Below are 23799 nucleotides of genomic sequence, written 5' to 3'. Positions count from 1 at the left end.
TTTTTAAAAATAAAAAGATATTAAATCATAAACAGCATGAAATAGAAAAATGCAACTAAAATTAGATTATGAATAGAGGAAGGGTTTGAGATAATCACACTGACTGGAGGTGAAATAGAACAAATTAGTGGAATTAATGGTACATGCACTCCATACACAGACATTCTTAAGTATCTGTGGGAGATTGATTCAAGGCTATCAAAATCCTGTGATGTTCAAGTCACTGATATAAAATGGTGTATTTCCATATAATCTAGGCAATTCTCCTGCATACTTTAAATCATTTCCAGATTACTTAGAACACCTAACAAAATCTAAATGCTGTGTAAATAGTTGCTCTAGTCATATTTAGAGAATATGACAAGAATGCAAAGTGCGGACATGTTTGGTAAAGATGTAATTTATTTTTCTTAAATATTCCTCATCTGTTATTGATTGAATCCATGGATACAGAATGCACAGATATAGGGGACTACCTATAGGATGATATGTATGTTCTTAAGAAAGAATGAGGTGTTCAGATCTAAAGAGCACATTACATTCCAGGAGGTTTGATTCAAAGTTTGTCATGTCACAGTTCTGGTATCTGAGTGATATTGTGTCTTTCTTCTCTGTACTTTATTGTGTTACATTGCTTTTTTTGTAATAAGCATGCATAAAATAAAAACAGTGAAAACTATTTTCCTAAAAGATTTATTTATTTATTGAAGATTTATTTATTTATTTGAAAGTCAGAATTAGAGAGAGAGAGGGAGAAAAGGAGCAATAGCGTACCAAGAAATTACCAATTGACAATATTGACACTACAAAAATATCTTGCAATACAGCTAATGAGCACTGTGAAAAATCTATTTGAAGAAAAATACACATGTTTCTTGAAGAGCACAATAGGACCTGACTACATTCTTGAACATACTTAGATGACCGTGGGTGAACACAATCTCTTGCTAAGATTTTAATTATCTTCAAAATCAATGTATAAATTCAATGCAATCCTAATAGAAACCCAACAGAATTTTTTTGAAGATTTATTTTATTTTTATTTGAAGGTAGATTTTCAGAGAGAAGGGGAGAAAGAAAAAGAGATCTTCCATGTGCTTGTTCACTTCGCAAATAGCCAGAACAGCTAGAGTTGAGCCGAACTGAAGCCAGCATCCAGGAGTTTCTTCTGGGTCTCCCATGTGGGTCTCCCATGTGGGTCTAAGGATCAGAGGACTTGCACAATTTGCGCTGCTTTCCTTGGCTATAAGCAGGGAGTTTGCTCAGAAGTGAAACAGCTGGTACTAGAACGTAAATGCTACAGGACCCCCTCCCCCCCAGCCCAACAAGAACTTTAAAAAGTGAAACTTGGAACTTTACTTAAAATGCTGAAGCATACCCTCCAGGATATGCTTTCAAAAACAGAGCAGTGTGGCTTTCTGAGAGGAATTAGGCTTATTAAGTGACTTCTTACCTATCCTGAAATGTACGCATCTGCATTTTGATTGGACTGTTGCCAGAAATCATTTAATACACAATGTGCTGTGATCCAGAATAGAGAACAACATCTGCTCAGAAAATGACCAGAGCCTATTGGGCTCTGAAGTAGAGAACAGATTGTTATTTTGATATATTTATTTTTATTTGAAAGGCAGAATTACAGAGAGAAAGATAAAGAGAATCATGTCCTATCTGCGGGTTGACTTCCTACATAGCTACAGTGTCAAGAGCTGAACCTATCCTAAGTAGGCAGCCAAGAGACTCCCCGGAGTCTCCTAAACAGGTGCAGGATGCCAAGGCCTTGGGTCACATTTCACTGCTTTCCAAAGCCATAAGAAGGGAGCCAGATTGGAAGAGGAGCAGCCAGGACACAAATCAACACGTATATGGGATTCCAGTGGTGGCAGGCTGAGTCAATTAGCTTGTTGAGCCATTACACTGGCCCCAATATATACATTTAAAAATACTTGTTTTTATTTGAAAGACAGATTTTGGCAGCAGGAGGGTAGCCCATGGTTCCCTAGCATCTCTGAGGTGCAGCACCTTCATCCTCAGAGCTGACAACCAGGGCTTTTCCCTGCAGGAAGTAGTCTTCGCTTGGTGGAGCAAGGGCCTGGAGGGCCAGGACCAGGGTATGTGTGCTAGGGACTGTGCCCATTGGCAGGGCCATGGTACTCCCTAAGCCAAGGGCTGCCCCAGTTTCCTATCCCATTCACAGGGCTCTTGTCCCTGTTTCTGCAAGATTGTGCAAATAGTGTCAAGTGTGTGCAGCTGGTCCAGAGAGGCTGGCCCTGGGGACTCCCCCAGGAAGCCCTGTGCCCCTGGATCTGGAGAAGCCCAGTCTCTTTTGCAAATTATTGCAGGAAGCATTTGACGAGGACCAGGGGGAAGGTGAGGTGGCACTATCTCCCTGCTCCACTACACAGAGGCCATGATGGGGAAAATGGAGGCTGGTCAATAGCCCAGTCTCATGGGCCCAAGAGCCCTACAGTAGATGGTTCTTCAGGGGATTGTCCTTCTCTGGTTCCTAGCCTAGGGCCTTCCCTTCAGCTCCTGGGGACCCTCAGTGGGTGGGGCTGCTCACTTCAGGACCCTGCATAGCTCAGAAATACCAGCTGGAGGGGCAAAGATGCATACCTGGTACTCCCCGGGGGATGCTGCCCTCACCACAGGGCTGTAGCCCATGAGCAGACCACCCTGGAGGGCCCCCTGTCTGCCTGTCTGCCTGAAGGCCCAGCCTCTGGCTGAGGATGGAGCTAGTTCTGCCGGCATACGGCAACATGAAGCTCTGCTTTGAGTCAGCCCCGCTCCCCCCATGATCTTTATGTTGGGTCTGGGCTGGGGGTTCTGGGGACATCCCAAAGAAGAATCTTCAAACCTTGCTGTGTGTCCCCTCTTTCTGCTGTATGCCTTGCTCCCCTAACTCGCAGTTTGATCCATGCCCACTGAACTAGCAAGATGACTGCCACCATTCTGTGCAGCTGTTGGGATCAGCTGTACCCGTGATCCCAAATTGCCTTCACTGCAGTGGCACTGCTCCAGCCCCTTCAATCCTATCCTAGTACCTTCCCTTGGACTCCCAGTCCTTCCTGCCCCACAAGTTTGACTCAGGCTGAGTCCTGTTCTACTAGGCTCTTCTCTTATTAGCTTTGTGTACCACAGAGAGATCTTCCATCTACTGGTTCACTCCCTAAATGGTCACAACAGCCAGAGCTGAGCTTTTCTGAAGCGAGGAACCTGGAGCTTCTTCCAGGTCTCCCACATGCAAATTGGGATTCAAGGACTTGTGTCATCATTCACTTCCTTCTCAGGCACATTAACAGGAAGCTGGATTGTAAATGAAGCTTCCTCACCAGCATAAATGAGATCCAAGTCTGGGAGTGGGTCTTGTAGGAGAACTCCCCTGCTAGGCTGCAGATCCTGCTAGTTAGTATGATAACCAAGACTGGGAGCAGGCTAGACAAGGTTAGACTACAGCACCCATTGACATAACTGTGGGCCAGGTCTAGGAGCAAGCCAGGTTGGGTCAGTTCACAGCACATACTGCCACAAATAAGAGCCAGGACAAGGTGCAGATCAGGTTAGATTGGACTGTAACATTCACCAGTTTGCATTAGGGTTGGAAATGAAGGTGGGCCAGGCTGGGATAGGCTGATGTCCACCCCCCTCCCCCAACCACTGGTGAGAGCTGTAACTGGTGGCAGGCCAAACTGCAGCATCTACTTGTGAATGCCAAGACTAGTGACAGGCCATGCCAGATTGGGCCACAGCACCCACTGACACATGTGATTCCTGGGACCGGCAGTAGGCCTGGTCAGAGAAATTAGGAGATTCCCCTGCTAGGCTGTTGCTTCCACTGGTGAACATGAGAGCTGGGACAGGGTCAGGTTTGTCTGGGCAGGGCAAGAATACCTGTCATTTGGCATGTGGGTTGAATCTGTAAGCCAGCTAGGTTTGATTAAATCACACTCCCAGTGTGATAGAGTAGTGGTTAAAGACCTCGCCTTGAACACACTGGGATCCCATTTGGGCACCGGTTCTAATCCCGGCAGCCTCGCTTCCCATCCACCTACCTGCCTGTGGCCTGGGAGTGCAGTCGAGGATGGCCCAAAGCTTTGGGACCCTGCACCCGCATAGGAGACCCGGAGAAGGCACCTGGCTTCAGATTGGCTCAGCTCTAACCATCACGGCTGCTTGGGGAGTGAACCATTGGACAGAAGATCTTCCTCTCTGTCTCTCCTCCTGTCTGTATATCCTCCTTTCTAATAAAAATAAATATTAAAAAAATAAATTGCAGCATACATTGACACGTGTCAAACTGTACCCTGGCAAACAGAGGATCCAAGGCTAGGGGTAGACCTGATAGGGGAACTGTGGGCACTCCCCTGTTAGGCTACAAGCTCTTACTGGTGGGCAGCAGAGCTAGGCCTGGAGGTGGGCCAGGCAGAGAAAATTGACAGTAAACCAAAAGCACACATGTGGGTCAGGTCTTGGGGGCAATTTGGGTTGAGCTAAGCCACAACACCCATGCATGTGTACAAGAGCCAAATGGGATGCAGGGCAGGCCAGTCTTGGCTGCAGCACATGCTGGGACATGTAAAAACTGGGCCTTGAGGGTGGGCCTTCTGGAGGTTATTGGGAGTTGCTCCTATTAGACCATGGCACCCACTGACGTGCATGAGGACCTGGGCTGGGTGAGGCTATGCAACAGCACTCATTTATTTGCGCGAAAAATGGTACTGGGGGGGTGGAACTGACCAGGCAGCTGCATCCACTGGTAATGTGGATTTGCTGGCATAGGTGACAGAGCATACCTAACCATGCACTGACTGGTGCACACAAGAGTCAAGTCTGAGGTCATCTCAGGCAAAGCTTCTTGGAGGACTCCCCAATTATATTACTGGTCTCAAACCCTGGACAAATGAAAATCACAGGATGTGTGGTCTAACCTTGGAGTGTATGTGTTGTGAGTGGGTCTCTTCAGTTGTTGATGCCTGTGCAGTGGATAGCATGCCCAGACGCACACTGACCACACTGAAGACGTGAGAGCCAGCTCATCTAGGCCAGCAGAGGATGTTGAGTGCCTTATCAGAGGATGGAAAGTAGAACAGTTAGGACCACTCTCCTGACCAAGCTTTGAAATTAGTGGCTGGGTCTGTAGATGCACTAAGATTAACTTGATCAGCCAATAAACCTTGGAGAGATTTTCTTGACCCTGGTGCAACAAAGCTGATAACATTTCAAAACTATCAAAAGCACTCAAGTGACACTTTTGGAAAAATATTCCTCATATTATGGTCTCGAAGTTGTCATCAAATGACCATCATCCATTCCCAAGTGCTGATGCATTTTGACATCAAGGAGTGGCCCATTCCACTTTCTCCCCTCCCTGCCATCCTCCGATACAAGAGGGAGAAAAGGTAAGAAGAAAAGTACTGAAACATTTGTCCCACCCACCTTCATGGCCCTTCCTGCCATAATCAGAAACCCATATGGACATGTATCCATCTCAACTATGTAAATGATTTAAAAATAAAATAATTTAAAAAAGGAAATGGAGCCTCCAGGACTTGAACTGAAGTCTACATGGGATATTATCCCCACTTTCATAGATTTAACCATGTTAGATTTTTATGACAATATTGGCTCAATCTCAAATCATTATAGGGAGAGACAAAGAAAGCAATACTCCATCTATTTACTCCACAAATGGCTGCAAGAGCTAGTACTGGTCCAAATGAAGCTAAGAGCTGAGAACTCTACCTTGGTCTCTCACATGAGTGGCAGGGACCCAAGCACTTGAGTTATTATGTGCTACTTTGCCAGACATATTGACAGGGAGCTGGATTAGAAGTGGAGCAGCTGGGACTGAAACTGGAATTCTGGATACCAGAGTCACAGGTGGCAGCTTACTCTACTGTGCCACAATACTGTTTTTTTTTTAAACTGATCCCAATTAGTTATACAAAAATTGAGATATCAGAGATATTGTTGTTTCTATTCAAAGAGCTCCGGAAAACAACCTTCTGCTCTAAGGTGCTTGAGTGAACTGATCCAATTACATTAACCTTTATATTAAGAGCAAATTTTTAAAAGTATGTATTTAACTTTCTTAGAAAGGCATATTTACAGAGGGAGAGATCTTCCATCCACTGGCTCACTCTCCAAGTAGATGCAATGGCTAGAGCTGCGCCAATCCAAAGCCAGGAACCAGGAGCTTCTTCTGGATCTCCCACATGGGTGCAGGGTCCCAAGGTTTTGGACCATCCTCTACTGCTCTCCCAGGCCACAAGCAGGGAGCTGGATGAGAAGTGGAGCAGCTAGTGTAGGAACCGGTGCCCATGTAGGATCCTGCCCTGCAGAAGGAGGCGTAGCTAGTTAAACCATAGCGATGGCTCCTCTTTGGTGCATTTTGTGGTAGTTTCATGTAATTAACAACCAGCTCAACATCTCTTGGTCTTCAAAGTTGTCAGGTCCCATGATAACCAGGTCAAGGCACCCACATGTTTCTATCTCACTCTCACAGGTGTGCTAAAAAGCATTTTGCTCTCAGGCCCCAGTGGGATGGCTCAATGGCTATATTCTCACCTTGGAAGAGCCAATATCCCATACAGGATCCTTGTAAATCTGACTTTCCAATAAATAATATTTTAAAAGGGTGTATTTCACACTTTTTGTGCCAAATAAACTTCTGAATTGTGCTTTTAGGTGCGTTTGACACTCTCTCTCTCTCTCTCTCTCTCTCTCTCTCTCTTTCTCTCTGTATAACCCAGAAATCACATAGGAGGTAGTTAAGGTATTTGATCATATCAAAATATAAAAAATTATGAATCTCATCAAAAACATAAAACGAAGATGTTAGTGACTGCTTGGAAGAATTCATGTATAATACAAAACATACAGGAATATTTCACAAAGTAGATAACAGTGAAAAGAACACAATTGAATAGAAAAATACTCAATGGATATGAACAACTAATTTTCTGGGAAGAAATGCAAATGGCTAACAAGCTTTTGTGGCCAACACAATAGATAATTAGGTCAGTGTAAATTGAAAGGACAATTAGATACGTTATTGCCAGTTATACTGGCACTAATTCCCAATACTCAATGTACACAACTGGATGAGGAAATAGGTACTGACATGAGTTTTACTGGGGTGGTAATTTGGCCATGACACTTGGGAGGACAATTTGGGGTCATAGCTACTGACTGTGTAAAATCTCACTTCCTTCTTGTGGCAATATCAAATGTATAAAATCTTATTTCTTTAGCTGAACAATTTTATTTATAGTAAAGTCTCCTAGAAATTCTTTCACCTGAGTTCAAAGCTGTCCATAACAAACTGTTCACTGTGGGATTGTTTTATTTTCCTCAGCCTCAGAACAATTCTATTATCAGTGAGGGAGAGATGTTTAAACAATAGCATAACCAAACTCTAGAATAGTATGCAGTGGTTAAGAAGAACAAAGCACTCTGTAAGACATAATTTGAGTTGACAAACGTTACAAGACACAATGTTAATTATGATTCCATTTATAATGTTAGTAAGAAATACATTGTGTGTATAAGGTGCAGAAAAAAATTCAACACACTGAACTTGTGATTTGCATGAGAGAACAGTGGTGTTAAAGTAGGGATAGTATCAGTGCTTTTCCTGGATTTGAATCTTACAGCAGAGTGTATTCTTGGGTGCTTTGTATATAAATACAGAGGATAAGCAATAAAAAATTAAAAATTCCAATTGAGTTTTTATAAGGATACAACATCTAATGCTTCCTCTTTATCAGAAACATTGTGTAACTCTAAGTTAATTTATTAACTCTCTTCCTTATTAATGACCACTTTGTTATTCAGGTTTTTGTTTCAATCTTTAGGAGCACTCCAAGAAATAGCCTAAAGTATAGATATATCCATTGGCCCAATTCCAAGAAGGAGAGTTTCTGGATCAAAGGACTGCCCTCAGGCCTGATGCAATGACATGGTGGCTCAATGGCTAAAAACCCTCACCTTGCAAGTGCTGAAATCCCATATGGGCGCTGGCTTCTGTTTTAGCTGCCCCACTTCCCATCCAGCTCCCTGCTTGTGGCCTGGGAAAGCAGTAGAGGATGGTCCAAAGCCTTGGGACCCTGCACCTGTGTGGGAGTCCCAGAAGAAGCTCCTGGTTCTTGGCTTCAGATTGGCTCAGCTTTGGCTATTGCATCCCCTTGGAGAGTGAACCAATGGATGGAAGATCTTTCTCTCTGTCTTTTCTTGTCTCTATAAATGTGCCTTTCCAATAAAAATAATCTTTTTAAAGAAAGATTTTTATTTATTTTTTATTGGAAAGTCAGATATACAGAAAGCAGCAGAGACAGAGAGGAAGATCTTCCGTCTGATGATTCACTCCCCAAGTGGCCACAATGGCCAGAGCTGAACCAATCCAAAGCCAGGAGCCTCTTCCAGGTCTCCCACGCGGGTGCAGGGTCCCAAAGCTTTGGGCCATCCTCGACTGCTTTCCCAGGTTATAGGCAGGGAGCTGGAAGGGAAGTGGAGCTGCCAGGATTAGAACCAGCTCCCATATGGGATCCTGGTGCATTCAAGATGAGGACTTTAACCGCTACGCTATCACTGCAGGCCCGAAAATAAATAAATCTTAAAAAAAAATTGCCCTCTATTACAACTTTGTATGAGAGTATCTGCCTGCAACAGAGTACAAGAGGGTCTGCTTCTTCACAAAGCAGCCAATGATTTTAAATTTCTAAATTCTCACATAGCGTGGTGTACTTGCTTTGATTTGCATTTCTTGGGAAGTTGTGCATCTTCTTATATGTGTATCCGTTTTTATTTCTTTTCCGTGAATAGATCTATTCTTCTCTTTGGCACATTTTTTCCTATTGTATTACTCATAATTTCATTAATGATCTGTAAGAGTTTTTAGATAATTATAAACAAATGCATTGGTACTCAATGCTTTTAAATTTTTTTCAAAGCTTTGTATTTTCATGTAATCAGTCTTTTCCAGTGATGGAGAAATGTGGATCATTGCTGGCAGTTGAACTCTGAAAAGCCATTAGTAAGGCTAGATGGCACTTCTAGCTCTGAGTCTCACCTCCTGGAGGGGCCTCCCCAACACTGGGACCCCCTCCCATGGAGGCCTCCAGCTGGGGTGTCACATTTCAAAGGTCTGAGAAAGCGGCTGCCTGCACAGGCTATATTTAGAGTATGACTTGTCCTAGGGGAGACAGGTGGATGACTGGGGACTGACTCTGGCATACTTGGGCCCTGGGTTCTAGGGATTCTTCTGAGGGGCTTGAATGGGTGGTGCAGTGAGGCACGCAGCGAAGAAACGCGACCGCTCAGAACCCTGGGCTTTGGGCTGCCACCTGTGAAGAGAAAGTAGCATGGACATCAGGGGTGTGTGTGCGGCAGGACTCGCAGTCACCCACCCCAAGCCTCATCACCATCTCCATGGATGTGCTGAGCTCTCGCCACTGCCTGGGTGACACAGAGCAAAGAGGATGTGCACTTGGGAGAGTTCACACCCCATCACGATGGACTGGAAATTCCACCTGCTGGGCCTCCTTTCCACGCATGCAATAGTGTTTGGAGCTTTCATGGATTTGATAAGGTTGAGTTGACTACAGGCAGCTGTAAAATCCACATAAAGGCCATTGGGTGGAATACGCATTAATCTTTAAACACTTTTGCTTGTAAGACCACGGGTTCATCACTAGTTGGGACTTTACTAAACATCCAGGGATGTTCTGCAAACTTTCCTGACACCTGATAAGAGATCATAAGTTCATTCAGAATTTCAAAAAGCTATAAATGACTTATATGAAATTGTCAATACTTGAAAACAGTGTCTATTCCAAGGTTAATTTATAGGTTTTGATTAAAACGTGCTGGTTTTGTCCAGAAAAAAAATGCATTTAAAATGTCAATAATTGCTAGTTTGTTTTGGAAGCTGTGAAAGAGTTTACAACTGGGAAACATGGTTTAAATGCGACATAAAAGCAATGTAAATAAGTTTTCTGTTACATTACAGCCTGGATATTGGTTTTTACATATTTTATGTAAAAAACATAAAGTTTATGTTAAGTGAAAAATTGCTTTATGAAATTATTTGCTTACAAAAGCGCGATGCTAAAAGGAACAAAAGAATATTTACAAGAATACGAAGGCTCTGCCTGCCCTCTCTGCTTTCATTCATTACACTCCCTTTGGGATTATCCTACCAGAGTGTAGGTTGTAGAAGGGGCAGGAAGAATTCTTCAGTGAAAGAGCAGAAAAGGCCATAGTAAAGCCTGGGCGTGTATGTGCATGTGTGAGAGGGTGAGGGGTAGTGCAGACCTTCCCTAGTAACCAGGGCAAGGCATACTCCAACCGCAAGGCGGTGATGCCACTTGTGGGCCCTCAGATTGGAGAGGCTGCAGATGAGTGACAGGGCGGTGCGTGGCGCCGGGGCACGGACGGAAGCGGGGGCGGCGGTGCGCGGGGAGGGGGATCCTGTTGACCGTCTGCTGGCCAGCGGGGCCGGGGAGGGGGGCGAGCGCGGCGGTGACGCGCGGCCGTCACGTGACCCCGAGCTGCAGAGGGACGCAGCCTCGGGTGCAGTCGTCACTCGCGTCTGACTAGCAGCTCCCCGCTGTCCTGCGCACGGCGGGCTGGCATCGGGCCCGGGGAAAGCAGAGCAGGTGAGGGCCTGGCGGCCAGGGCGGTAGCCGCTAGTAGATCCAGCGACGGATGGGTGCTGGGTTTGGGGTGAGGTCTCTACTGGCTCAAGTTCAAGGAGCCTCCCTTTGCCTCTGATTTTCCTGGAGTCCCCTGCCCCCTCCCCTTCTCCTCCTTCCCGCCCGCCCCCCCCCCCCCACTTCTCTGCTGGGAAGCCATGGGCTTTGACGGGGCGGCTTGGAGGGAGTGCCAGAGGGAAATCCGGATCGAGATGCACATCCTCTCTCAGTCCAATCACTGACCCCACATGTCCGCTGGCTTCCTGCTTGTTTCACTGCAAGAGACGTGCCACGGTGGCATTTCCAGAGAAAATGGTGGGCCTGAGTGAATGTCCAGCCGGCTCAATAGAGATGGTATCACGACTGAGAGGAGGGTCTTTGGATAACCGGCTTTGGAGCCGAGTATTGGAATTTGTGGCCTGAGTGCTGGCCAGCTCTCAGTGCCTTTTCTCTCTCCAGTGTGTCGGACAATAATTCAAGCTGGCACTGTTTGAAGCTGAGGCCGGGGAAGAAGGACAGAACACTACATGGGCTTTTGGAAGGTTAGTGAAAGCATGGGCTGTGTTGTGTGAACCTTTTAAGTTCTATGTGAATTTTCTTGTCGGGAACTTAGGCGCTATCATTGCTTGATTAGGGTGTGAAGTAGGGTTAATTAGGAAACTTTGCCTAAACTGTATTTACTTACCATGCTTAGGACTTTTTACCCGAAATTGTAGGCTGAAGAGCAAGCTTTTTTTTGTAGGCTGACAGCAAGCTTGTCTATTGATGGTTTTATGTGTACTTTAGATAACACTGATGACTTTTGGGGGGAAGCCTTAACATTCTGTAGAGGCAGTTTACAAATAATTTGGCCCTTGTCTCTCCTTGTTCTTCTGCCTGCCTTCTTTTCTACCTTGCTCATTTCAGTGCTGGAGAAGGCCTAGGTTTTGTGTATCAGAAAATGGGTCTCTGAGTCTAGAAAGGCAGATGCCAGTTCCCATGTCTTAGATGTGGAATATCACAAGCATCCAATATTCACCTTCTCCTTTTCTGTCTTCCTAGGTCTTCCCATAGGCCCACAGTAGGATTGTTTGCTACTGGAAGCAGTGGAAAAAGGAGGAGACTGGCTTGGGATCGTGGAGACTGGTGTGTAGTTGGGCAGTGCCTGAGCATGGCAACAGAGGGTGGGCCTAGAGGGTGGCTGAGACTTGACAGGATATCATTGCAGGACACTTCCGTCTCACACTTTGTTGAATTTCTGTAGTGCTGCCACACCTTCTATTGAGAGTGGTGCAAGGGATTCTAATAGTCCTTACTGAAGTAAGCATGAGCCAGAGTGTGACTGAGAGAAGACTTTGACCTGAGAGACCATGTGATGAAACACATTAGGAAGCTGGTCCCAGATTCTGAAAAGGCAGGCAATGGGGTCACAGGTCAGTGTGCTTGTCTGTTCTACAAAGGGCTTGGTCTCCCTTACCTCCTTTTTGTTTTATGTCTATAGAGCTACCTGCATATCTGCTGTAGTGCATGAGATCTCTGGAAGCAAAGAAACGAAAAGGACAGTACCTCTGATCAGGATAGATTGGTAAGAATTTGGGCGCCTACCTGGGTAGACCCTGCAGTGGTTTGATTGGAGACCAGTGTATATGTAGCAAGGGCCAGTGTCCAGTTTGGAGGATCTTTGATCTCTTCTTTTCTTAGTCATTTTCTCCCCATGTCTATCACTTATGTCCCACTCTTACCTTCATTCTGGTCCAAGGAAAAGAGTGTGATAACACCTGGGGGGATTTGGGTCAACTGAGGGAAAACTAATTATATGTCTGTCCTGTCAAGAATGAAATGTCTACTCCCTCCTGTCCCTCCATCTGTCTGTCTGTCTCTAGGTCCAAAGATCTCATGCGTTTATGTATCTACTTTAGACTATATCATCAAGCAAAAGAAGGAAAGAGAAGGGAACTGCCTTGGATCATTAAAGGTTGGTATGAGGGTGGGGACCTGTGGGAATGGTGGCCAGAGTAGGTTTAAGTCCAGTAAAAATCAAGATCTGGGGACTTCTCTCTCTCTTTCCCATTCATCATCAGCCTTCCCACCTTCCTTCTCACTGTTTATCTGGTGTATGGTATTGTGTATGGAACTACCAAGGGGGAAAATTGTTGGGCATTGGGGAAGGTGGGGCTAGGATGAAATTTGAGGGGAAAGTTTACTTATCATACTCTTCTACCAAGCACATAATTTCTGCCCTTTCCCATCCCTTTGTGTATCTATCTGTGTGACGCAATAGATTTAGAAGAGAAATTTTAGTCCATTTCCTTCCTCCACTTCTAGGTCTACCTCCAGTGGCAGCTGTAGTGGCCTTTGAGTGGCTGAAGACCAGCACCCTCACAGGCCTACACCCAGACCTACTATCCTCTTTCCCCAGTCCGAGTGAGCTCCCCTACCCCCCGTACCTTGGCGAATCCAGCAGGGGTGATTCCATGGGCCGCATTCAGGAAGTGGGCTGGGTGACTGCAGGATTGATGATCTGGGCTGGCACCTGCTACTACATTTACAGATTATCCAAGGGAAGAGGCCAGAGTGTGAGGAGACTTGACAAAAATGGGTCCAAAGTCAAGATGGAAACTGTGTTTGGGGTACAGAACCAGACCATGGCCAAGTGTGAAGCCATGGCTGGGACAGAGATTGAGACTAGACCCAAGGCCAAGACGGAAGCAGAAACTGGAACTGAAGGTGGATCTGGGACTGGACTAGAGACCAAAGTCACTGTTGTATCCAGCCCCAATGTCAACACTCAGGCCAAAGCAATGACTGGGGCAGAGGCAGAGACCCAATGTGAGGCCAACTTGATGGCTGGAACACTGGTTATGACAGAGGCAGAGACTCTGACTGAAGCCAAGGCGAAAGCCAGGGAAGTGGCTGTGAAAGAGGCAGTGACACAAACTGATACTGAGGCTAGGAGAGTAGTCAAGAAAGAGGCAGTGACTCAAACCAAGGCTAAAGCTTTGGCACTGGCTGCCAAGGCAGAGGCCAAGGAAGAAGCAATAACCCAGACCAAGGCTGAATCTTGTACACTGGCTGAAACAGAGGCAGAGACTAACAAAGTTACAGTGACACAGAATGAGGCCTCGACAGTGACCAGGGCATTGGCCAAGATGGGAACCATGAGCAAGACTGGAATTGTGGCTGAGACCAAGCCCATAGCCCTAGAAGAGACTGTGAGTGTGGCTAAGACTTGGTCTGAGGCCAAACCTGGTGCCCAAGCTGATGCCAGGGAAAATGTTAGTGGTATATCCAGGGAAGTAGCTCAAGTGGACATGAAGTCTTGTGCACAGTTTCAGACTATGACCAAGATCTGGGATGATGACACTCCTGATGCTGGGACTGAAGGCAATGAAAATCTCAAAACCATATCTGGGGGCGGGCTTGGGGCAGACACAAGGGCTTCTGTTCAGTCTCAGATTGTTGCCAAGGCCCAGTCTGAGGTCTTGCTTGAGGCAAAGATTGGTGCTGGGGGCAATACTAATGGTGCTTGTAAGGCAGAGGCAAGGGCAGATATAAGATCTTGCACAGAACCTCAGACTGTGTCCAAGAACCTCACTGAGGTGGTGATTGAGCCTAAGGCTGATTGTAGGGGAAATAGTGGTGTTTTATCTAAAGCAGTGACTGGAGAAGACATGAAGGCTACTGCTCAGCCTCAGACTGCAGCCAGTGTTCTGGTTAAGGCTGTGCCTGATGTCAAGGCTAAGGGTAAATGTAATCCAAATGCCATGGCTAAAGCAGAGGCCAGGGCCAACTTGAAGACTAGTTCCCAGGTTGAGCCCTCGCCTGATGCCAAGCATAAGAACAGAGGTAATTCTGATACCATGGTTAAGGCAGAGGTTGGCCCAGACGTGTTATCCTGTACACAGCCTCAATGTGTGACTAGTGTCAACACCATGTCTAAGGAAGGAACTCAGCCTACAACTCAGAACCAGTGTGAAGCCTTATCTAGTACAAGAGCTAAAAGTAAGGGCAAAGCCAAAACCAAAACTAAAACCAAAACCAAATGTAAGGCAGGAATTGAGACAGATGTAAAAATCTGTGCACAGCCACAGGCTGGGACCAAGACCCAAGATGAGGCCTCATCTGATTCCAAGGTTGATGGTAAGGGGGATTCTAATGTCATTTCTGGAGCAGATACCAAGGCAGACCAGAGTTTATGTGGTCAGTCCCAGTCTGTGGCCAATCTCCAGGGTGAAGCCTTGCTTGGTGCTAAGAACAGAATCAGGGAAAATTCCAATGCTGTGCCTAAGGCAGAGACCAAGGAAGGTGTACTAGGCTTGCCTCAGCCTCAGTCAATGACCAATTCCCAGGTGGAACCCTTGCCTGGTTCTAAGAATAAGATCAAGGGAAATTCCAGTGCTATATCTAAGGCAGGGAGTGGGGCAGATACTGCAGATTCTGCTCAGCTCCAGGTTGTGTCCACTTCCCAGGGTGAGGCCTCACTTGGTACTGGGAATAAGGTCAAGGGCAATCCCAATGCTGTGCCTAAGGCAGAGGCTGGGGCAAGTTCAGTAGGCTCTGCTCAACCACAGGCTGTCAGCAGTTCTCAGAGTGATGCTTTGCCTTGTGCCAGAAGTAAGGTCAATGGAACTCCCAGTGCCGTACCTCAGGCAGAGGCTGGGAAAAGTACTGGAAGCTCTGCTCAGCCTCAAGTTATGGCCAGTTCCCAGGGTGAGACCTTGCTTGGTGCCAAGAGTAAGGTCAAGAGCAGTCTCAAAGCTGTGTCTAAGCCAGAGGCTGGGGCAGGGACAACAGGCTCTGTCCAGTCCCAGGCTGTAACTGGTGCCCAAAGTGAGGCCTTGTCTGGGGCCAAGAATAAGAATAAGGGCAATCCCAATGCTGTGCCTAAGGCCGAGGCTGGGGCAGGCACAATTGGTTCTGCCTGCCCCCAGGTTGTACTTAATTCCCAGGGTGAAACCTTGCATGGTACTAGGAGTAAGGTCAAGAGCAATCACAATGCTGTGTCTGATACAGGGGCTGGGACAGACACAGTGGGCTCTGCTCAGTCTCAGGCTGTGGGCAGTTCCCAGAATGAGGCCTTGCCTACTTCCAAGAATAAAGTCAGGGGAAATCGCAATTCTGCACCTAAGGCAGGGGCTAGGCCAGATACAGTAGGCTCTGCCCAGCCTCAGTCTACAACTAGTTCCCAGGGTAAGGCTTTGCCTGGTGCCAAGAATAAGATTAAAGACAATCCTAATACTTTGCCTAAGGCAGAGGCTGGAAAAAATACTGGAAGCTCTGCTCAGCCTCAATTTATGGCCAGTTCCCAAGGCGAGTCCTTGCTTGGTGCCAGGAGTAAGGTCAAGAGCAATCCCAATGGTGTGTCTAAGCCAGAGACTGGAGCAGGGACAATAGGCTCTGTCCAGTCCCAGGCTATGACCAGTGCCCAAAGTGAGGCCTTGCCTGGTGCCAAGAATAAGAATAAGGGCAATTCCAATGCTGTGCCTAAGGCTGAGGCTGGGGCAGGCACTATAGACTTTACCCAGCTGCATGCCGTGGTCAGTTCCAAGAGTGAAACCTTGCTTGGTGCCAGGAGTAAGATCAGGAACAATCCCAATTCTGTGCCTAAGACAGAGGCTGGGACAGGTACAACAGGTTCTGCCCAGACCCAGGCTATGGCTGCTTCTCAGGGTGAGTCCTCGCTTGGTGCCAGGAATAAGGTCAGGGGTAACTCCAGTGCTACACTTAAAGCAGGATCTAGGTCAGGCACAAGGGGTTCTGCTCAATTCCAAAATATGGCCACTTCCAAGCATGAGGCCATGCCTGGGGCAAGAGACAAGGCTAAACTTAATTCTGAGGCAGAAGTCACAGCAGCTAGTGAGGTTTCTGCAGGGCTTGCAGGGGAGACCATACCCACTTCTGAGAGTGAGGGTGGCACTGGTGCTCAGGCTTGCAGAAAGACTCAGCCAAGTGTTCATGACTACTATTGGAATGGGATCGGTGTTGAGGACTGGATTGCTGCTGAGCGGTGGATCAAGTTTAGGTTTCAGGCCATGGATGGAGACTGGGAAAACAGTGTGTCCTGGGCTGATGAGAATGAAGCCAATATTGGGTCCTGGGCTGTGGCCTGTGATGAAGCTAGTGTCAAGTCCTGGGCTGGGGCTAGAGCTGAAAATGAAGTCAATATTGGGTCCTGGACAGGAGCTGGGGAACAGGCTAGTGGAGGGCTCTGGGTTGCAAGTCAGGCTAGTGAGGGGTGGGCTGGGGTTGAGAACCAGGCCAGTGGGGGGACTTGGGTTGTTTCTGGGAACCAGGCCATCGCAGGGTCCTGGGCTGTGGGTCAGGCCACTGAAGCATCTTGGGCTGGGTGCCAGGCCACTGGGGTGTCCTGGGCTGGTGAAGTGGCTATTGGAGGATCCTGGACAGGGGTTGAGAACCAAGCCAGTGGAGCGGCTTGGGCTGGAGCTAGCACTGGTAATATGGTGAGTGTTGGATATTGGACTGGAGCTGTGGATCAGGCTAGTGGAGGGACCTGGATTGCACCTGGTAATCAGTCTGTTGGTGGGTCCAAGGCTGTATTTGAAGATCAGGTCAATGAAAAGGGGTCCTGGGCTGTGGTTGGTGGCCAGGCCAGTACAGGAGCCAGATTGGGGCCTGTAGACCAGACCAGTGGTGTGTCCTGGCCTGACTCTGGCAGTCAGGGTGGTGGAGGTTCCTGGACTGAGACTAGTGAGCAGTCTGGTGGTGAGGCTAATCATAGATTTGAGAGTCAGGCTGGTGAAGAAAGGTCTTGGTCTGGGCCTGATGGCCAGGCTGCTGGAGTGTCTAAGTCGGGACCCGAGAATCAGTCCAGTGGAAAGACCTGGGCAGACTCTGGAGATCAAATCAATGGCGGATTCTTGGTTGGAGCAGTAAACCAGACTGATGGAGGGTCCCAGGCTGGGACTGAGGATTTGGCTGCTAGTGGGGCACAGCCTGTTTTTGATGCTCAGGTCAATGGAGGGTCCTGGGCTGATGCTAGAGATCAGGTTAGTGTAGAATCTAGGCTGGGTCCCAATCCAGCAGACCAAGCTACTGGAAATTCCTGGGTTGCCACTGGGGACCAGGGCACTGGATGGTTCTGTGCTTATACTGGGAGTCAGACCAATGGAGGAGGGCCTTGGGGTGAGGCTGCAGGCCAGAATGTTGGAAGACCTAGGCTGGTGCCCACAACTCAGTCTAGTGGTGGGTCCTGGGCTGGTATTGGGAGTCAGGTCATTGGAGGATCCTGGACTGGGAATCAGGCTGGTGGCTGTCCCAAATCTGAATTTGGGGATCAGGCCATTGCTGTAGGGTATTGGCCTGGGACTGGAAACCAGGCTGGTGGAAGCTCCAGGCCAGAGCCCGAGGACCAGTCCAGCGGAGGAGAGCCCTGGGGTGCAGCTGGTGGCCAGGTCATTGGAACATCTAGGTCAGGACCTACAGACCAGTCTAATGGTACATTCTGGGTTGGTGCTGGAGCTCAGGTCAGTGGAACATCCTGGGCTGGGGCTGGAGGACAGGCCAGTGGAGAATCCTGGGCTGAATCTAAGCCCAGGAATGAGACCAGTGCAGTGTCTAGCCTAGGACCTGAGGACCAGGCCAGTGGAGGCTCCTGGGATAGATCTCAGGACCAGACCAGTGGAAAGTTCTTGGTCAGTGCTGAGGTGGAAGCCAATGAAGGATTCTGGTTTGGGCCTGGGAGTGAGGCTCTTATAGGAACTTGGTGCTGGACAGGGGAAGGAGCTATTATTGTGCCTAGGTCTGATATTAAGGGTGGGCCCAGTACTGAATGTAGATCAGAAGAAGAAGCCATGACCAGTTCTAGATTTGACACTGAGAATAAGGCAAGTCTTGGGTCCTGGATCAGCTCTGAGGATGCAACTTATATTGGTTCCTGTGTGGAGACTGAGGCTGGGGCTGCAGCTGGGGCTGAGGCTAAGGCCGTGTCTACAGCAGGGACTGTGGCTGAAGTTGCATCTGTGACGGTGGCTCCTGCTATGACTGCAGCTATGTCTGAAACTCCATCTGAGGCTTCAGCTGAGGTTGGGGTTGAGGCTTTGGCTGTTTGTGGGGCTGAAGCTGTGGCTGTGGCTCCAGCTGCCATTGTGGCTATGGCTGCAGCTCCAGCTGTGGTTGCAGCTCCAGCTCTGGCTATAGCTTCGGCTTCAGTTATGCCTGTGGCCTCGGCTGTGGCTGAGGCTCCAGTTGTGGCTGCGACTGCGGCCGTGGCTGAGGCTCCAGCTGTAGCTGTGGTTCCAATTGTGGCTGCAGCTCCGGCTGTAGCTGTGGCTCCAGCTGTGGCTGAGACTCTGTCTGGGACTGCAGCTGAGATTGATACTGAGGCTGTGGCTGCAGCTGGGGCTGGGGCTGAAGCTGAGATAGTGGCTGGGGTTGGACTTGTTGTTACAGATTCATCTAGGGCTGAGGCTATGGCTGAGGTTGAGGTTCTGGCTGGGGCTGCAGCTGTGGCTCAGGTAGGGGATGCAGCTGTGGCTGTGACTGTGGCTACAGCTGGAACTGCAGCTGGGGCTCCGGCTAGAGTTGTAGATGAAGCTCCGGCTGAGACTGCAGTTGGTGATCCAGTTGGGGCTCCAGCTAGGGTTGCAAATGAAGCTCCAGCAGAGACTGCAGCTGGAGATCCAGTTGTGGCTGCAGCTGGGGCTCCAACTAGGGTTGTAGATGAAGATCCAGTTGTGGCTGCAGCTGGAGATCCAGCTGAGACTGCAGCTGGAGCTCAGGCTAAGGCTGTAGCTGAGGCTCCAGGTGGAACTTTGGCGGGGTGTCCAGCTGAAGCTGCAGCTGAGGCTGAAGCTGGAGCTCGGGCTGGGGCTACAGCTGAGGTTCTACCTGAGGTTGCAGCTGTGGCTTCGGCTAGGGCTCTGGCTGGCCCTGCAGCTGAGGCTCCAGCTGGGGCTGCTGCTGGGACTGCTGCTGAAGCTCGACCTAAGGTTGAAGCCAAAGCTCCAGCTGGGGCTGCTGCCGGGACTGCTGCTGGAGCTGCAGCTGGAGCTCGGCCCAAGGTTGCAGCTGAGGCTCTGGCTGGGGCTGCTGCTGGGACTGCAGCTGGAGCTCGGCCCAAGGTTGCAGCTGAGGCTCTGACTGGGACTGCTGCTGGAGCTCGGCCCAAAGTTGCAGCTGAGGCTCTGGCTGGGACTGCAGCTGGGGCTGTAGTTCGCAGTAGGGCTGTAGCCGGGGCTCAGGCTCGGGCTTGGACTCGTGTTGCAGCTGAGACTCCATCTGGGGCTGCAGCCAGGGCTCAGGCAGGGGCTGCACCTGGGTTTGAAGCTGGGGCTATGGTTGGAGCTGTGGCTGGAGCAGAGGCCAGGATGTCATCATGGTCTTGGAATAGAGATAACCTTAGGGATGAGGAAGAGATTGTCACAGGGTCCTGGACTTGGGCTAGGAATATAGATGAAGATGAGTTAAGTCTGAGTGGATCTTCCAGCCCTGATATTGAGGAGATCAGTTTAAGATCTTTGTTTTGGGCTGAGCCTGAAAACAGTAATGAGTGTAGATCCAAGAATGAAAAAAAGATTGATTTTGAGTCTGCAATTCAGGATAGGGCCGTTAACAATAAGTTTGAGGTTGCTGATGGTGTTGATATAAGGTCTTGGTTCAGTACTGGTAATGAAAATGGCAGTGACGATAAATCCACAAGTAAAGACAAAGCTAAAACGTTAGCCAAGTCAAAAGGCTTGTATCCATCCATGGTTCCTGGTGCAGGAATGGGGTCATGGGATGGAGCTGTGATCTGGTCAGAAATGAAATTTTCAAGATATGAGCCTGGCTTCTTAACTGGAAATGAGTTCAGAAAACAGAACAAGACTGGAGAAAAAAATCGGCCCTGGTCCTGCCGCTGTAAATTTGAAGCTAATATGGATCCACGAGACCTTGAGAAACTTATTTGCATGATTGAGATGACCGAAGACCCTTCTGTTCATGAGATAGCTAATAATGCTCTGTATAACAGTGCTGATTATCCTTATTCCCATGAAGTTGTTCGTAATGTTGGTGGAATCTCAGTTATTGAAGGCTTGCTTAGTAATCCCCACCCCAGTGTTAGGCAGAAGGCTTTAAATGCACTGAATAATATCTCAGTGGCTGCTGAAAACCATAGGAAGGTTAAAACATACTTAAACCAAGTATGTGAAGACACAGTCACTTATCCTTTGAACTCAAATGTGCAACTGGCTGGTCTAAGATTGATAAGGCACCTAACAATTACTAGTGAGTATCAGCATATGGTTACAAACTATATTTCAGAGTTTCTTCGTTTGTTAACTGTGGGAAGTGGAGAAACTAAAGACCATGTCTTGGGAATGCTCGTGAATTTCTCTAAAAATCCATCTATGACAAAAGATTTGCTCATTGCTAATGCACCAACAGCACTGATTAACATTTTTAGCAAGAAGGAGACAAAAGAGAATATTCTTAATGCTCTTTTACTCTTTGAAAATATAAATTATCATTTTAAAAGAAGGTCAAAAGCATTTACTCAAGACAAATTCAGTAAAAATTCCCTTTACTTTCTATTCCAACGGCCTAAAGCATGTGCCAAGAAACTTCGACTTTTAGCAGCGGAATGCAGTGACCCTGAGGTGAAAGAAAGAGTTGAGATATTAATAAGTAAACTCTGATTGGCTATGTATGCTCAAACTTGAATGATGCACATTGTAAACTGCATTATAATTTTGAATCTGATGTTACCTATGATGGTCTACGCCTAGACCATTTTATGAACACCAAATGAATGAAAACTTGTACTAAAAATACATGTGATGATTTTTATCTTGTTTGGATTAAGATATTTTAAGTATGCTTCATGAGCAGAACTGAACTGATTCTTTATAACTAAGGTAATCTTTGGTCCTTTGTGTGGACTTATGTTTATACATTTGAGATTTTATTTTTCTGTCATCAATAAAGTTGTGTGTTTTAAGCAGCAGACAAACAGACATTGTCCTTGTCCTTGAGTTTGTGCTCTGTTTGGAAAGGCCAGCTGTATGGCAACGAGAAGACGGTAGGGGAGCTGGGATCCTCCCATCATGGCTACATGCTTCTCGTCAGGACTCGGAAGTGGCAAAAACTGTTACACACAGCAGAGCCAGGGCAAGTCGTGTGGGGGCGGGGGCACTCAGGCAAGTTGGACTTGAAGGACAAGGCACCAAAGGGTCAGGATAAGGCACAGGAGGGCATTCAAGGAAGGAGGAGTGGGAAGAAAGGTGTAACAGTGGGAATCCTACACTAGGGCGAAGGTGGAGCTGCCTGGCCTGCAGAGGGTGGGGAGGGGAGTGGTGGGAGACAGAGTCGGCCAGCTGGGTGAATTCCATCCATGGAACACCCCTGATTGCTAAGCTGGGGTGTCTGGACAGTGTTTGTACACCTCTGGGAGACATCAAGGCCTTTTGTGACCAGGGAACTCACAGGGTGAATGGGAAATGAACAGGTTGCATTGTGTGCAGCATGGGCTAGAGTTGGGGGGCAGGCAGAGACATTCCACCCCATATGACTAAAGATCAGGAAGTCGGCTGGAAGTTACCACTGTCATCCAAACATGGTATGATAAAGCATAAACTTCACTGGAGGATGTGGGCAAAGGAAGGAGAGGACAGCTTGTGAGACCCTTAGAACAACTGTTGCTGGAACCTCTTGTGGGGACACACAGAAAGGGCCACTTAGATTTTAGGGTCCTGGGGGCATTTGATAGGAAAACAAATTGCTTCTTGCTCAACTCTGGGGTCTTTGAGAATGAATAAACAGCTATCATTTTGTAATTATAGGCAAGTACAGCTGAAGGCAAACGACTTTTAGTGCTTGGATCAGATTCTTTTATAAGGTTGATGGGTGTGAGATCTTTATGGAACCATCTAGAGTGCTGTTGGGATCCACACAGGGGAAAATTCACATGTGTCCTACCCCTCAGTGTTGGTGAGTGTGTGGGAGAGGAGCACCTGACCTGCTGATGGAATAGACGTTGGCAGAAGGACCATTGGCATACCCGTTTCGGAAGCCTTCAAGATGTACGCATCCTTTGACCCAGGCATCCCACCTGCAGAAATTTATCCTGAGGAGATGTCCAAATCACTGTCTTGTACAAAGCTTTGCATCTTCAAATCATTTTGAAGGGTGAATGTGAGCAATAAGTGTCTCCAAATAAGCAATTTAAACAGTTAAAGATATGGCTACTACACTGCACTGAAATATTGAACTATTTTAAATGTTGATGGATTTCTTCATTTAATTTACTAAATGTTCAGGCTATGCTCTTTGAAGAGAAAAGTAGTTTGTAAAATTGCATGTCTCACTTTAGATAAAAAGGCAAATACAGATATATTGGTTATATATATATGGATATATATAATGTATGTATTCTCAGTGTATGTTCTTAGAGTGTTAAATTCTTGTGAGTGTTGGTTGATGTTTAATTTTATTTTGTTTTCTAATTCATCTGTATTTTTTAACATCTGTACAGTAACTAGATATTTCTTGTGTAACTTACCAAAAATAAGAAGATGGATTTTTAGCTAGGCAGATCTGTCAATAGCATCTGTGATACCAATTATAAATGTATATAGCAAAGTGTAAGTGGAGGCTTACACATTTGTATCTAAATATTTGGAATGTGTAACTTAGAACTAATATTTAAATATAGCTCTGAAGTATAAATATTAACACACAGAAACTTCAAATCTTATCAGCTATTTTAAAGTTAAAATTTTTCTCAATTCTAATATTTGATGGCTTCTCACTCTCTTGTTAGAAAAAGTTTATCGTGTTGTTGATCCTACCATCTGCTGTTCTGATCTTCCTTCAACTTAAGCAGCTTATTAACTCGGTTGCTAGGAGTGCTGCTAGTACACATATTCAGCTGTCAGCTGTAAAAAGGCACCTCCCCCAAGGTCACAGCCTTTTACTGGGGGTACTTCACATCCAATGATTGATGGATATGTCTGTTTTTGCTCCACATTAGAGCAGCTTAACTTCTCCCTCTGTCCAATCCTGCTTCCTTCTTTTCCCTTCCGCAGGTGTTGATCCCAAGAGCATTGCCTAATAAAAGCCCTTCCTGCTGAACTCTGGGTGTATCTGAGTCTGCTCCCTTGGAAGCCAATCTGCAACTGTTGGTATG

The 23799-nt window shown here is 47.2% G+C and overlaps 1 protein-coding gene across 1 annotated transcript; it reads left to right on the top strand.

The window, feature by feature from the left end:
• Positions 1-10552: 10552 nt before the first annotated feature.
• On the top strand, positions 10553-21614 carry ARMCX4 (armadillo repeat containing X-linked 4). Its single transcript, XM_040999987.1, has 10 exons — positions 10553-10658; positions 11154-11236; positions 11736-11819; positions 11938-12087; positions 12175-12258; positions 12557-12648; positions 12999-14909; positions 15030-16178; positions 16299-18607; positions 19904-21614. The coding sequence occupies exons 6-10, from the start codon at positions 12570-12572 to the stop codon at positions 21308-21310; spliced, it is 6855 nt and encodes a 2284-aa protein (XP_040855921.1). The 5' UTR covers positions 10553-10658; positions 11154-11236; positions 11736-11819; positions 11938-12087; positions 12175-12258; positions 12557-12569; the 3' UTR covers positions 21311-21614.
• The last annotated feature ends 2185 nt before the right edge of the window (positions 21615-23799 follow it).

Source organism: Ochotona curzoniae, unplaced genomic scaffold (assembly GCF_017591425.1).
Source record: "Ochotona curzoniae isolate NIBS_2020 unplaced genomic scaffold, NIBS_Ocur_1.0 scaffold_1852, whole genome shotgun sequence".
Taxonomy (NCBI): Eukaryota; Metazoa; Chordata; class Mammalia; order Lagomorpha; family Ochotonidae; genus Ochotona; species Ochotona curzoniae.
The sequence above is the reverse complement of the archived record's forward strand: the minus strand, read 5'-3'. Positions and strand labels throughout refer to the sequence as shown.

Excerpts from the sequence above, each read along its gene's own strand:
- ARMCX4 (XM_040999987.1), top strand. The coding sequence starts at position 12,570 with ATGCGTTTATGTATCTACTTTAGACTATATCATCAAGCAAAAGAAGGA. Across the intron at positions 12,649-12,998 it reads ACTGCCTTGGATCATTAAAG|GTCTACCTCCAGTGGCAGCT; the intron begins GTTGGTATGAGG and ends CTCCACTTCTAG. Across the intron at positions 18,608-19,903 it reads GGGCTGCAGCTGGGGCTGAG|ACTCCATCTGGGGCTGCAGC; the intron begins GCTAAGGCCGTG and ends GTTGCAGCTGAG.